Here is a 13,567-nt window from a genome sequence, read left to right on the forward strand (position 1 = left end):
TGCTGTTGGTGCTTGGTCAGTATCAGTTTTCTTTAGAGCACCGCGCAGCCTGTCAATAACACGCAACACTGATCCGGCAAAGGTCATCGATTAATTGGTGTCGCTGGACAAATCACAAGAGCCCCGAGGTGAGGTCCCACGTTTTCATTAAAACTACAGCAGAGTCGAAACAGCTGGGATGTTGTTTCTGTTCATAAGCTTTAATCTCTACAGCTGCCGAGGAGAAGCAGTATGCAAATAGTTGAGCCAGTGATTTATCACCGCGACAATATGGACAGAAGGGAAACTAATACGGACACAGGTACCTGCAAAATCACAGGGAAATGCAGTCGTCCATGTGTCCGAGGTGATGAACTAACACAGAGCTGATGGGACCATCATTACAGAGACTGCTCAACTTTCTTTATCCTTTTTTTATCACATTGTAATGACTCTGCTTGTTGTTTTCTGGATTGGAGAGATGCCGCAGCTGCAGATAGGAATAAAAATGTGTTTCTCTTTTTAGCGATGCTGTAAAATCTCAGAGCTCCTTCAGTCCCTGTCCTTTTTTTCACGCTCATAAAAAAGGCTTCGCATGTGGCAAACAGAATAACAGCTTCGGCGAAACAGCTACGAGTGTGTGTCAGCGAGCTTTCTCCGCGTAAGGAAGTTATGACCGTGCAGAACAAAAGCTCCGTCACTGAAGAGCCGCTGACCTTGGCCTGAGTCCACCCACGGCGTTTAAGCAAATATTCCATTCACAGAAGCCTGTTCAGGTCAATAAGTATTGTAAAGAACACTCGAGTGACCCGGAATTCACGATCTCACATTCCTCCCCTGGTCTTTTCTGACCTATTTACAGGTTGGATCTGAAACAGAGAAGCTGTTGGAAAAAATGAGGTCACAGAGGTCACATATTCTTTCTCACATCTGTAATGAAGCTTCAACAAAACTTTTTCTAGTGAGTCCTGCAGTGGGACGGGGCCAGCCCCCGCGCATACAGGGATAATTACAAAGCCAGGAGAAGCCCACGGAGAGCTGGACTCAGGTTGTTGTGGCTGCAAATGGGAGAAGCAGCTGTGGGCCACGGTCTCTATAGGTGTCACTGGCTTTTGTATGGCGTCGAATCGATGTGGACAAAACCTGGTGCGCGCTCAAACAACACAGCCATTGTGTGGCGAGGCACCTCGGCCGTCACCTTGGCTCTGCGCAGACAGGATGTCCAGTAATCAATCCCTCGGGGGGGGAGTTTCTCCAGGTGGTACTACGCATTCTGCAGCCACGGAGCCGGGATTCAGGGGACTTAAGTGGGCAGAGCTCTTTCAGACACAGCGAGCCAGTGGCTTACAAACGTAACTAAAGGGTTTTGTTTTGTTCGAGTGGCACCTTGCTCTCGGGAAGTGGCACGTTTCTCTCATCGGATTTGACTCAGTAGGAGGGAGGTGGTATGGATTTCACTGTGTGTGTCAGTCGATTTCATCTCAGCGGACCTCCTCGTATTCCCGCGAGTGATGTGCAATGCTCTGAGTGCCTGTAGCAGAGAGAGCTGGAGGACAATTACACTCTCACAGCCACTTCACGGTAGAATAAATAATTCGCCAAGATCATTAATAATCAGGCATTTCTCTCTGCCAAAGACATTTGGGGACAGAATGTGAATATTATATTCTAATTAAATAAACACATCATTCCATGAAAGAAGAGCTTGGCAGCGCGAGCGGACTTCTGGCACTGGGTTTCCATGACTGCCCCGCACAGCTTCCAGTCAACTTTCTAATTGGTCTAGCGCAGCTAATCAGACCACCATGCAGGGTCCAAATGGTAACTGTTACAGAGTGAAACCAGCACCCTGTGAAAATCTGACTTGGGGGAATTTGGGCCCAGTAAGTAGATTAGGGTGGTAGGAGCTGGTGGAACCCGTAATGAATGAGCTGAGAGTTTCTTTTTTTCTTTTCTTTTTTCTAACCCCATCTCCTCACTGGTAATCCACAAACAGCTAGAGAGAGGGAGGGAGGGAGGGAGGGAGAGGGAGATGTAGAGAGAGAGAGAGAGAGAAAGAGAGGTCTGGGGGAGAAGTGTGGCGATGTCTGATGTCAGAGAGGACAAGGAGGTGAAAAATATCTCTAATGAAGATGCGATTGCAGAATTTAGCAGCAGCTCCATGTCGAGAAAGGATATTTCCTAATATCTACATACTAATAACATCTGTTTGTCTGTATGATGAAGAAATATCCTGCAAACCTTTCATCTTATTGACTGTAAACCTGCCATGTGTATTCTTAACAGTCAAAGGGAAGTGCAGTGTCAAATTTGGTGCAATTAGGACAAGGGCTGCAGTCGATATTTATAAAAAGCAGTCATTTTGATTATCTCATATCAGACTGTCACAGACATTCGTGGGTCTCGCAGGTGCTGATCTGTGTCCTGGCAACAGCATTCATAGAAATACTCTTCCAAGTAAAAGCACAGTGTTGGTTTTGTTGCTGCCATGCTTCACACTGAGCCGAAGTACAGAGCTTTTACTTTGAAAAGTTGTGAACTTGGGTCTGAGGATGGTGTCGATGGTGCTAACGGACCTCGGAAATATCCGACATGCCATGTAAGAAGTTTTTAACAGTAGTTGAGTAAATCATTTTAACTTATATTAAAACCACTCGTGTGAATAGTAAAAAGTTCCGTTAAATTTTTTGGGAGAACATGGGAGAACATGGGAGCCGGGAGGGGATTGTGGATTATTCAAACACGTCTTTATGACAATCTTAATTGAAAAAAAAACATCTTTTGATGTCTCATGTCGAACATCTGTACAAACAAAGTGCTGAGAACTGACTTACTATGTTCATGAGCGTGAGAACATAATTCTGCACGTGCTCCTTGCCGTGGAAGCGCACCACCGAGTCGTCCACAGCCAGCAGCACCTCGATGTTGTAGTCGTCTTTCTTCGCGTGCCTCCTCTTGCGCTCGGTTTCGGACAACTTCTGCTCCACGAGATCCAGAGAGGCGGGGAGGTCCGCGATCCCGAAGTCCGCCACTGCGAGGATAAGTCAGCACATAAACAAGTCAGCGCACAAGACTGTGGGAATCGGACGCATGTGTATTTCTTCTCTTATTTCAGCTCCCGTGAAGTGATTTACTGTGCGTCAGTGTCAAACTCGACATTAAAACAACTGTCGGCAGGTCTCAGAGTGAGCAGGTGGGATCCTTCGGGGGTTCTGACAGGGCTGCGGCCGGTGGATATTTTCTAAGTCGCTCGATCTCGAGTCAAAACGCTCCCCCCGGACTCATAAATCACTGGCCTGGAGAGTGAGAGGTGTATTTCCTCATGCTCCACGTTCGGCCAAACTATACAGTGTGTGCATTCAGAGATTCAGTCCCAACTGGGTCACACTGATTCCAAAAAACATGCAGCTTTTGCACGTGTGATATTCATGCACAGCATCTCATCCCTCCACTTGTTTGTTTGTCAGAGATTAAACACTTGTGTGAATTTGGAATTTTACTGATTCAGGCCACGACACAGACAACAGATTTAGCTCAAACAGTAATGTGCAGTGAACCACATGTTTGGAGCACAGCACTACAGAGCCACAGGCACAATAATAATTAGGTTTTCTGTTGCATTAATAATCAAAAATAAATGTGTTATCCTTGATGGAGGTTATAATGCTCTCACATGTCATTTACGCAGCATGAGCACAGTACACATGTCTGAAATTGTTTCATGCATCAAGATAGCCACCGCATGTCACCCCAAGCGATCACACTCAGGAATCTTGTGCAATTTGAACCTAATTTCACATTTGAGACATCGCTGCTTCAAATACAAATGGAAAAATTAGAGTTAATCTTATGCAAACCAGAAAATTAGCGAGATATCTTCAGAGTTACAGAGCAGAACGTTTCCAACAAAGGATTAATAACATTGGATGCATTGTTTTGAAAACATAGTAAGTGGCTCCGGGTAAATCTACTGAGAAATGATATTGAACATGAGTGAATTGAGATAAATTCATCAAATGACTGCAAAGACTTGTGTACTTCTAGTGATCTGTTTGCAAAGCTTTGTAATTAAAACCACATAAGCGTGGATACAGAATCAACATGAGAGTGACGGAGCATGACATATTATTTCTGTTGGAGTGAAGAGCAACGGCACATAGACAAGAGGTTAATGCTTCTCTCTGCGAATCACGTCTTATTAGAGCGACACAGAATCAGTAATGGAAAAAGGTGAAAATGGCGCAAAAAAACCATCAGACAGCTGCATCACTTTAAACAAGAATGTAGCCTGTTAAAGATAAAATTGAAGGTAATGGGCGGTTGGGAAGAAAAGGAACAAGGAGCGAGGCTAAGAGGATGTGAATGAGTCAGTTGATTAAAATTTTGTATTATGAGCTCGAAGGGCGGGAAATGAAAAGAGACGTTTCCCCTTTTCGCAGGCAACCGAGAAAACGGGCTGAGGTGAAAAAAATAAAATACATCTTCCGCCAGATGCTCAAGCTATTGTTGCGGCGAAGGAAGGAGTAGAAGAGGAATTCACGATGGCGTTGAGTCGTTTGAATGTGAAGGAAAGTTCACCTCCCCCCCACTCTCTCTCTCTCTCTCTCTCTCTCTCTCCCTCACGATGACCCCCCCTCCCTCCCTCCCTCCCTCCGCGTCCCGAGCCGAGTAGTACCACCAGAGCCGAGCATTCCTCGCTTCGCCAGGTGGTTTAGTGAGCACTACTTGGCAGAGAGGCGATGGAGTCTTTAAAAGCTGCAGAATTAAAGGGACGCTCCGAACGCTGCAGGGTTAAGTGACTGCGCTGGTGTGGACTGGTTTCCATTATGTATCAAAGTCAGTGTTTGAACTTCATTGTCAAAATGTGCAGTTGTGTATCCGACCAGATGTGCCAGCAAAAAGTGTTTTGTAGGAAACATAATGATGAAGATTAAATACATGGCAGACTAAAATAAATATATACATGTACAGGTTAAGATTAATAAGTGTAACTTCTAATGGAATTACTGCTATTTTAATCAATGCCGTGCCGAGCATAGACTGCATATAAAGATGGACGACATGGCGTCTCCGCAAAAGTGAAGCCAACGAGCCTCGATCGCCTCCTGGTGGCTGGCTGCAGTGTAGGTCATAAACCCGCCTCCTCCATGTTAACGGCCATAGACTAAATTAAAAGTTGGAATACATTTTTCTGAATGAAAACCTCCGTCTTTGTAGGTATAGTTCTTATCACACTGATGTTTGTTCGAGGGGGTTTTCCCGTAACTTTGGTTTTAATTTGTTTATTTGATACAATAAAAAGAAGGTGTAACGTCATGATTGACAGCTGAGACCGACTCCTGATTGGTCGAGTGCATCCATCGCCAGGACCCCTGTGCCACAGCTCCATCCCCCGATCACTACTGAGCAGACTCTGGCTCCATAGATATTGCAAGATGGCAGAGTTTGGATAAGGGATACTTTAGCTTTATTTCTGGCAAGTCTAAGTCAGTATATACAGTATCACTCTGACCTTTCCATAAAGCACGAGTTCTTTAAAGTGCTGAAACGTAAAGAAGAAATAAAGGAGAAAGAAAAACAGCCCACAACCTTTTCCTCTTCCCTCGGTAGGTTTGTTATTTCATGAGATTATGAATTCATGGTCATGTTTGGAAACTAACAAACACATATAGGGCAGAAAATGCACTTAATCACACATGCACCCGTACACAAGTTCAAGTGAAAACACACACAAACCCACACAGTGCTTTTTGTTTCCACAGACGTCACGCTCCCTCTCCGGGCCTACCTTCGTTGTGGAGGTCCTCCCTCCGCTGGCCCGACTCCCGCTTGATGGCCGACCTGCGGTAGACCACGTGGACACGCCCCTTCACTTCCACATCCTGCTGGCCCTTCTCGAGGGGCTCGATGAAAAACTCCCCATTATCAGTCCGGATCAGACCTGCCTGGAAAAAAAATAGGCCTTCACATTAGTGCACCCCTCCTCCTTCAAAAAGGACGGTAATTCCACTGGAGCCAGTAATTATAGCGTGCCGGATCAATTGGAGGATTTAGAGCAGGGCTGAATATGGGAAATGACGCAGGTAGATGCAATTTGGGGCCCTTCAAGCCCCTCACCGGATTTTATTGAGTGTCACAATGATTTCAGCCCGGACGAGATGATGAGTCGCAATGTCTCAATTCAGCCGCAAGTTCTCATGGGCTTTGTGCGTCTCTGGTAAAGCTCTCGTGGCGGATTCTCTCAGCTGTGATACTTCTATGATGTTTTTCTAAGCCCGTATTGAAGTTTTACAGTTAACATTCTGATGAAGTGACTTTATCTCAAACTTCAATGAGCAGTCTCTGACACGTCTCAGAATCCTGAGACTCAACTACCCACAGAGAGCAGCTGTCCTCAGGCTGTTTTCAAACAAAGGGGAGAAGGCCTCAGTGAGACAGACTGGAAATACTGGGAAATTGTGTTTCCCCATCGACATGTTGATGCACCACGCCGCAGCTAATCTTTGTTATCATTCATTTCCATGGCACAACAACAATAGCAGCACAACACAAATTTTGAAATCTATTAGATCTGGGGGATGTGGACAAAAATGTCCCATCCATTCATCTGTTATCTCTACCACCGCCTCTTCTGAGAGGCATGGGGGGAGCTGGAGCCAATCCCAGCGGATATTGGGAAAGAGACAGGTCTCCAGCGTATCACAGGATCAACAGACAGAGGCATACAACCACTCACACTCACACTTACACCCACGGTCTGGGGGGACACCCAGGCCGGGTCGCTGGTCCATCGCAGGACTGACATACAGAGACAAACACCCAACCACGCTAGCACCAAACCGCAGACAGTCGAAGTTAACATATGGAGGATTCAGAAAGCTGGAAACAAGACTTCTGATAAATCACAATACCGTTCATCTCATATTCTCGCTGACATGTCTGAAACTTAAAATATATGTCGGCATTTAAAGCTTGTTCCAACGGAGCCTAAGCGGCAATAAAAGGCGAATGAAACTTCTCCCTCCATGATACATTATTGCTTATGTAAGTGGTGGTGGTGTCTAAAGCTAGATATCATAGGCTGTGCGTAAACAACGGAGCAGTCGTCTCTAACATCCACTTCTGTTCGACTCTAGCCTGGACTGTGTGTGTGCAGTATAAGATAATGTGTAAAGCTTCTGCCAGCACTGTATGTGTTATTCTTTGTTGGGTAACACAACCATTAAAACGTAGGCTGCACGTCTCTAGGCTGCAGGAAGGAACCACAAATAAAGGCCTCATGGTTTTCACATCTTTTCCTAATCAGGACACTTGTGCGGAAGAGGTTATGTTTCCATCGCCGTCTGTTTGTTTGTTTGTTTCCAGGCAAGATTACATAAGAACAACGGAAAGGGATTACCTCAAAACTCGGTGGAAAGACGCCGTACGGCACAGGGAAAAAAGCAATAAAAAGTTGGTGTGGATCCGGGGGGGCAGATCCAGAATTTATTTGATCACTTTTGTAAACAATGCGAGATAGGGCCGTATTTTGTGATTTCCGTTATTTTCTCAGGGAATAATGCATGGATCTTGATAAAATCCAGATCTAGTGAATTTAGAAGTGGTTTCATAACGGGACTGTATGGCCTGGGCTGGGGTATGAAATCTAGAATGTTGGTTTGTAAGCAAGACTACACAAAAACAACTGAAATGATTTCCTATGCATGTTGGTTGAAGGATGGGACATGGGCAGAGAAAGGAGAATCCATTACAATTCCATGAGGATAGATGCAGGAACTCCTTTATCTCTTTCTTTACAATTGTGACATTGGTTGATTTTATTGATTTATTAGATTTGGTGCTATTTTGTTAATTTAAAGGGGACTGTTTGGTCGTGGATCTACCGAGTGCCATTCTAGTAAACAAAAACAAAAAAGCTATTAATATGAACAAACTTTCAAACCCGTCCAGGCAATGTTGTGCCGTCACGTTTCCTGTGACTCTGTGACAGGCTACTGAGGTGATAATTAAGTGTGAGTGTAACAGGAAGAACAAATAACCGAGATGACGCAGAACCATTTCCTTTTGTGTTGCTACCTTGTCTCAATTAATATCAATCTGAATACGCAGTGCAGGGCACAAATCACATTTCCCAGATTCCTACTCCTCACTGAGAGAGAAAATATCTATCATTACACTCATGAAGATGGTACACGGACAAGACTTTGGATAGGATGTCTGTATTTATGACTCTGAAATGATATTGATATACAGCCCGGCAAAGAGAGCTCCATCCAAACAGCTCCAAAGCCGTGAACTTAAGGGCGAGCGTATGACGGTGAGGGCAACGAGGAGAGAAAGAATTTGTCCAGCCTCGGACCAGGAAATGCCAAGTAAGACATGCTAGAATACTTCCTCTGTGGTCTCTTATTTCAGCGGTGGGTGGAAAGTGAAGCCGGGTCTGTGAGGGGAGAGCACGGCAGCATCTGGAAAGGCCTTTCAAATGCTAACATGTGTACACTGCATGGTAAAGCCTGGCCGAGGGGGAGGAGACGCAAGGTTATTGGATTCTCCAAGGTTATAGGTTAAATACGGCATTATTTAATGGCTGCATCGCCATGAAATTACATTTAGATCATTTAAACATCAATACCTGCATCGAGAGCATCGCCTCATTCTCTGAATTTGCAGCCTCTCAAAAATGTGTGGGTTTGTTTCTTCTTTCTGTATCGCATCGCTGTAAAGTTAACATCTCCAGGGTTTTAGACTCTTGGTCTAAATACATAAGCAAATCCACAACCTCCACTTGGGTCCAAGGAACATACACAAATGGTTTATTTCCAATTTTGGCATTGTTGTGTTGAACGATTCATTAGCTAATTTCAAATAGACAAACACTACGACCACAATATGTTCTTCCTCAAAAATCACAGAAGAGGTATTTTTTTAGCCCTGAATAGTGTCTGCAGAGCTTCCTGCCATGCAGCTTTTAAGTAGCCTGACAGCCAACACCAAGGGAAGCTAAAAAAAAGTCCCCCTGCAGGTCTGTTGAAGATGACACAAACAAACACATCTATATTTTTAGGCTCGTTACAAAAGCGTGGCTTTAATGTCAACACCTCAGACCTGGACGGAAACACCTCACTCAAGAAATATCAGGATGGATTATCTAGAGATTTGAAACAGACATTTATAATCTCTGCAATGGAGCGGGATACAATCGCTGCATGCTCCCTGGTCAATGCAGGTTTTTAATTGGCTCCAGCTCTTATCGACAGTGATGGAAACATGACACCCAGGTGAAAGTGATAATTTGACAACACAGCGAGGTGTCAGAGCGCCTCAGTTGTGACATGGGGAAAAACACAGGGGGGCAAACTCCTCCAGTGACGACGGGAATGGAGTCAATCTCCTCTTTTAGCAAGTTTACGGGCAAATTTAGGTGTGAATGAGTTAAGCACACCGTTTATACGCTGTCGTCAGCAGCAACTTGGGGTTCAGCGTGTTGCCGAAGGACGCCTCGGAATGCAGAGCGAAGGACTTGGGGATCGAACCACCAACCTGCTTGTTAATGGAAGACCCGATCTTCCATTAGAGGCGGTGGACTAGTGGCAGAAACTTGGAATATGGGCAGAAAAGGTCTCTGGTTCGTCTCTGGTTCGACTCCAGGGAGAAACAACAAAAAGACGAACCTGGATTGATCTGTCCAAAAATCCAAGAGGATTCTCCCTACCCTGTCTAGTGCCCCTGAGCAAGGCACCTTACTCCCCCCAACATCTGCTCTCCGTGCGCCGTACATGGCTGCTAACTGCTCTGTGTGTCCTTCACCAGATGGGTTAAAAGCAGAGGTTAAATTTCCCTACCTGCATGAGTGTGCCTGTGCATGTCTGTGCATGTGTTTGGGACGAATAAATGTATCTTAATCTATACTTCCTAAGCCACAGCTGCCCTGAATAGCATACAGAATAATATTTTCTGTTTTGCACCAAGCCAAAGTACTGCACTCAAACCAGGAAGGACCAAAAGCACCTCGCTGTGTCACAATAACGGTCGTGTCATTAACTCAAGAGCTTTAGTCATTCAGAGAATCACGGCCGGTCAGTCAAGAGAGTCTATTTAGAGAGATTCTGGTCAGTAACTGTCAACCTGAGTTTTAAGGATACAGAGCTGGGATTTTGAAGAGTGATTGAAGATGGTGCCTTGTCCCTATTTGGGATTAACCTCTGAATTCGAGTGGTGCTCACAGCGGGGATCACCGTCAGCCTTGTAGTGCTCAAGGGAGGGTAAAATTCAAAAAGGCACTGAGGTGGAGGCAGCCAGGCAGAATCACTCCCACCGTGCACACACACACACAAACAAGAGAAAAAAAAAGGCAAATATAGCTCACACTTAGACTCACCCGTGCACTAAATTCCACACTTTGGTATGAACAACTTTGAAGGTGGATATTTACTGTATGTAATTTCAGGGCGACTTCTCTCTGCTATGTAAACCAGCAGCTGGAGTCTGTCCCTTAAACACTGAGGCAGATAACAACTGAGGCGAGAGGTGCCCGGCAGATCACTACGCTGTTGAACCGTGTCTAGTTTAAAGGAATAGCTTAAAATAAAATAAATCTGACAAAATACGACATTGAAAATTGATACCAGCATCAGAAATGTCTCAGATACGGCAGAATGTGTCAGGTCGGGGGGGTCGGCGAGCACGAGAGTCTATGTTCCGATATGATACCACATCTCTGAAAAGTGCTTCCAGGGGTTAAAGAAGGACTTGTAAAGTATGTACAAGACTTAAGATTTTGGGATGGCACGGGCATACAGTTGTTAAAGCATGTTATACACGTTTTTTTGAAATGCACTGATATTGGATTGCTACTCTTTATAAACGTGAACACAAAGTCCAGGTATGAGAATCTGTAGCGGAAAGGGAGAAAGGAGTTTACCTCCCTGTGTATATGAATGGAATTAGAATTAGTTATTGTATTTGCCATAATACCTGCTGGCAGTAAAGCAACATCTAGAATCGCTATATTCTAAACAACCCTATAGAGCCCTGACACTTCCTAAATGTACTACAGCTGTGTCTCAATGCTGGGGTCCCGTCCTTCAGAGGCAGGAGGCCCACGGAGGATGCCGTCTGTGGGCGGTGGAGACCGTGAAAGGCCATAGTGATCTGCAGAGAAGCCATTACTTCTTAGGCTGGGCTGGGACGGATCCACATTTTGGAATGGAGGGACGCATTTATCGACAGTCCAGTCTCGGGACGCAGCCTCCGATGGACGCAGGCCCTGCATCGAGACACAGCTCCCAGCAGTGTGCTTAACTTTCTTATTTTTGACTGGCGTGCAGTTCTAAAAAGGGAACACGGAGCACTGGTCGGAACCACTCGCAGCTGCTCCTTGAGCCTCGCCTGCGCTGTAGTGGGATGAGGGAGTCGAAATATAACAAGTAAAATTCTGTTGCAGCTGAGAAATGCTTGGAGCGACATGAGTGAGAAAATCAGTGAAAAGAATGTGTTGTAAATAGAGACAGACAAAGACAATAAAGTCACAACATACCACTGACACATGGAGGTCTATTTCCCCCCCCCCCCCCTCCACACTGTCAACGTGACCTGGCGGAGACATCTCCACAGCTACATGACGGACAAACAATCTAAAAATGGAACAAGCCCTCGAGCTGCAACGTGCAGGGAGATCAAAGTCCAGCCGTGGTTCCAGGAGCTTAACCGGTAATTTGCAGAAGATTGTTCAGAAACATGTAATTTGGTTCCCAGTTCATGCTCTCTGTTGATCCGCAAACAAGAGATAGAGGGAAACAGGGTCGTCCACCGTCACCCAATGGGATCGCAGTGCGCCCTCCCGCAGCAAGGTCACACGTGCTCCTGTGCAAAGTCAGAAGACACAAGATTCCATCGAGCTCTGTATCGGAGTTAAAAAAAGAAATTAAACTCCTGACGCACACACTCGCAGGCAGCACCTGACATATGATGTGGTGTCTGATAAGAGCTTTGTTGGTGCAAACCAGGGAAGATCAATGGGCCAGGGAGCGAATCATGGCTCAGCAGAGACGCGGGTTTGAAATAATCGTATGAGACTTGGTTGTGGGAGCGTGGGGATTACGACTTGATTCCTTTTTATCAGCTTTCACGTCTCACTGTGCTGTTCCACAAAGGGCAAGCATGGCTGGTGATCAAGATGAGGATTACTGATAGAGAACTGGGCTCACTCATCTGCATGGGACTTTAAAGAAAGAGCAGTTAATTAAAGCAGACGGATATGATGCTGCTTTTAATGCCTAATTGGTTTTATATGAACGCAACTGTGTTTAAAAGAAGATTTAATGTTGTTTCTATTACTTTAATTACTATTAGTATAATCAATGTAGGGATAGCAGAGGTAGGAGCTGGCACTGAGGGCTCCTTCACTTTTTTGGGTTTAGTCCGATCAGGTGTGAAAGGTTCCTCGGACCAAGGAGAGGAGCGAAAGGACCAAATTTGATCTGAACAGGAGAGATTGGTCCAAAATAACTAAAAGTAACTTTCAGGGAACTTAATGCTCTTTTCAGGGGAGCAGAGGTCATGTTAGTTCCCCTGTTATTTAAAGCATGAGTAGCTGTATCAGCAGATGGTTGTAAAGTACCTGGTAGAAGTAAGTAGTGGTAGAAGTATAACACAAAGACATAGCCCAGTAGAAGCAATGGGTGAAGAGGTAGTAGTGGAAGAGGCAGATGTGGTAGCAGCTGTATTGGTATATTATATTATTACTATGCAATGTGTAAAATGTCTTTCACATTCATAAAGTCCAAGTTTAAACGCTTTAATTGGTTTAAATGTGTATCCCAGTGTGTGTGTCTGAATGAACCAGACATACTGTAGCTGCTGAAAGTTAAGTATTAGCCCGGGAGGAAATAAATCACGTTATTGGCCGAGACGTTGGGCTTCCACTGATGGAGCTCTTAATTTAGTGACTCCCCCTCCGTGCCAGCAGAGCACTGGAATATGGAGGTTACTGGACCGGGACCAGGACCCTGTACAGAATCCCTGCAAACATTCATGAATAGAACAATTTATTCAAGCGTTTTCCATCTCCAGTGAATGGAAAACTGAAGCCCCCCCCCCCCCCCCCCCCCCCACCCCCCCTCCCCTCTCCCCCCCTCCCATCATAAAGTAAGAGGCAGTAGCTTGACTGACTGTTGCTAGGTGGCTCTCGCTCTATTTAAGCGATGGACACAGGAATAGCGCTCTTCAGTCCACGGCTGTTCAATTCAATCAGCCCCGTCATCTGCGCTGATTCCCGACACATGAGCAGCGCCGGGGTAATCATAGCCATCAGTCAGCGCCCCGCAACAATAGTTCACGCTCGTCTGCAGCTGATGCCATCGGGGGGGGGGGGGGGGGGGGGGGGTCACTGGGGTAAGGGAGGAACATGACACGAGCTGACACTGACAAGTGGCTCAATCAAACACAAATTACACTACCACTAGGAAAACCCTCAGAGGGATGTCACATCTGTGCTGCACTGTTAAATGCTCCATACGCTGCATTGTTGTGCTTTTAAAAGCCGAATTTTGCTGATGGATGAAGAGATGAGACCAGTATAACTGACCCT

At 45.5% G+C, this 13,567-nt stretch overlaps 1 protein-coding gene across 1 annotated transcript in view; it reads right to left on the bottom strand.

The window, feature by feature from the left end:
- The window catches only part of LOC128427191 (A disintegrin and metalloproteinase with thrombospondin motifs 3), a 44,850-nt gene that overhangs the window by 24,586 nt on the left and 6,697 nt on the right, over positions 1-13,567 (bottom strand). Inside the window, exons 3-4 of the mRNA XM_053414291.1 lie at positions 5,768-5,924; positions 2,814-3,010 (exon numbers count right to left, since the gene is read on the bottom strand). Of these exons, the coding sequence (XP_053270266.1) occupies positions 2,814-3,010; positions 5,768-5,924 (354 nt within the window). The remainder of the gene's footprint in view (positions 1-2,813; positions 3,011-5,767; positions 5,925-13,567) is intronic.

Source organism: Pleuronectes platessa, chromosome 21 (genome assembly GCF_947347685.1).
Source record: "Pleuronectes platessa chromosome 21, fPlePla1.1, whole genome shotgun sequence".
Lineage (NCBI taxonomy): Eukaryota > Metazoa > Chordata > Actinopteri > Pleuronectiformes > Pleuronectidae > Pleuronectes > Pleuronectes platessa.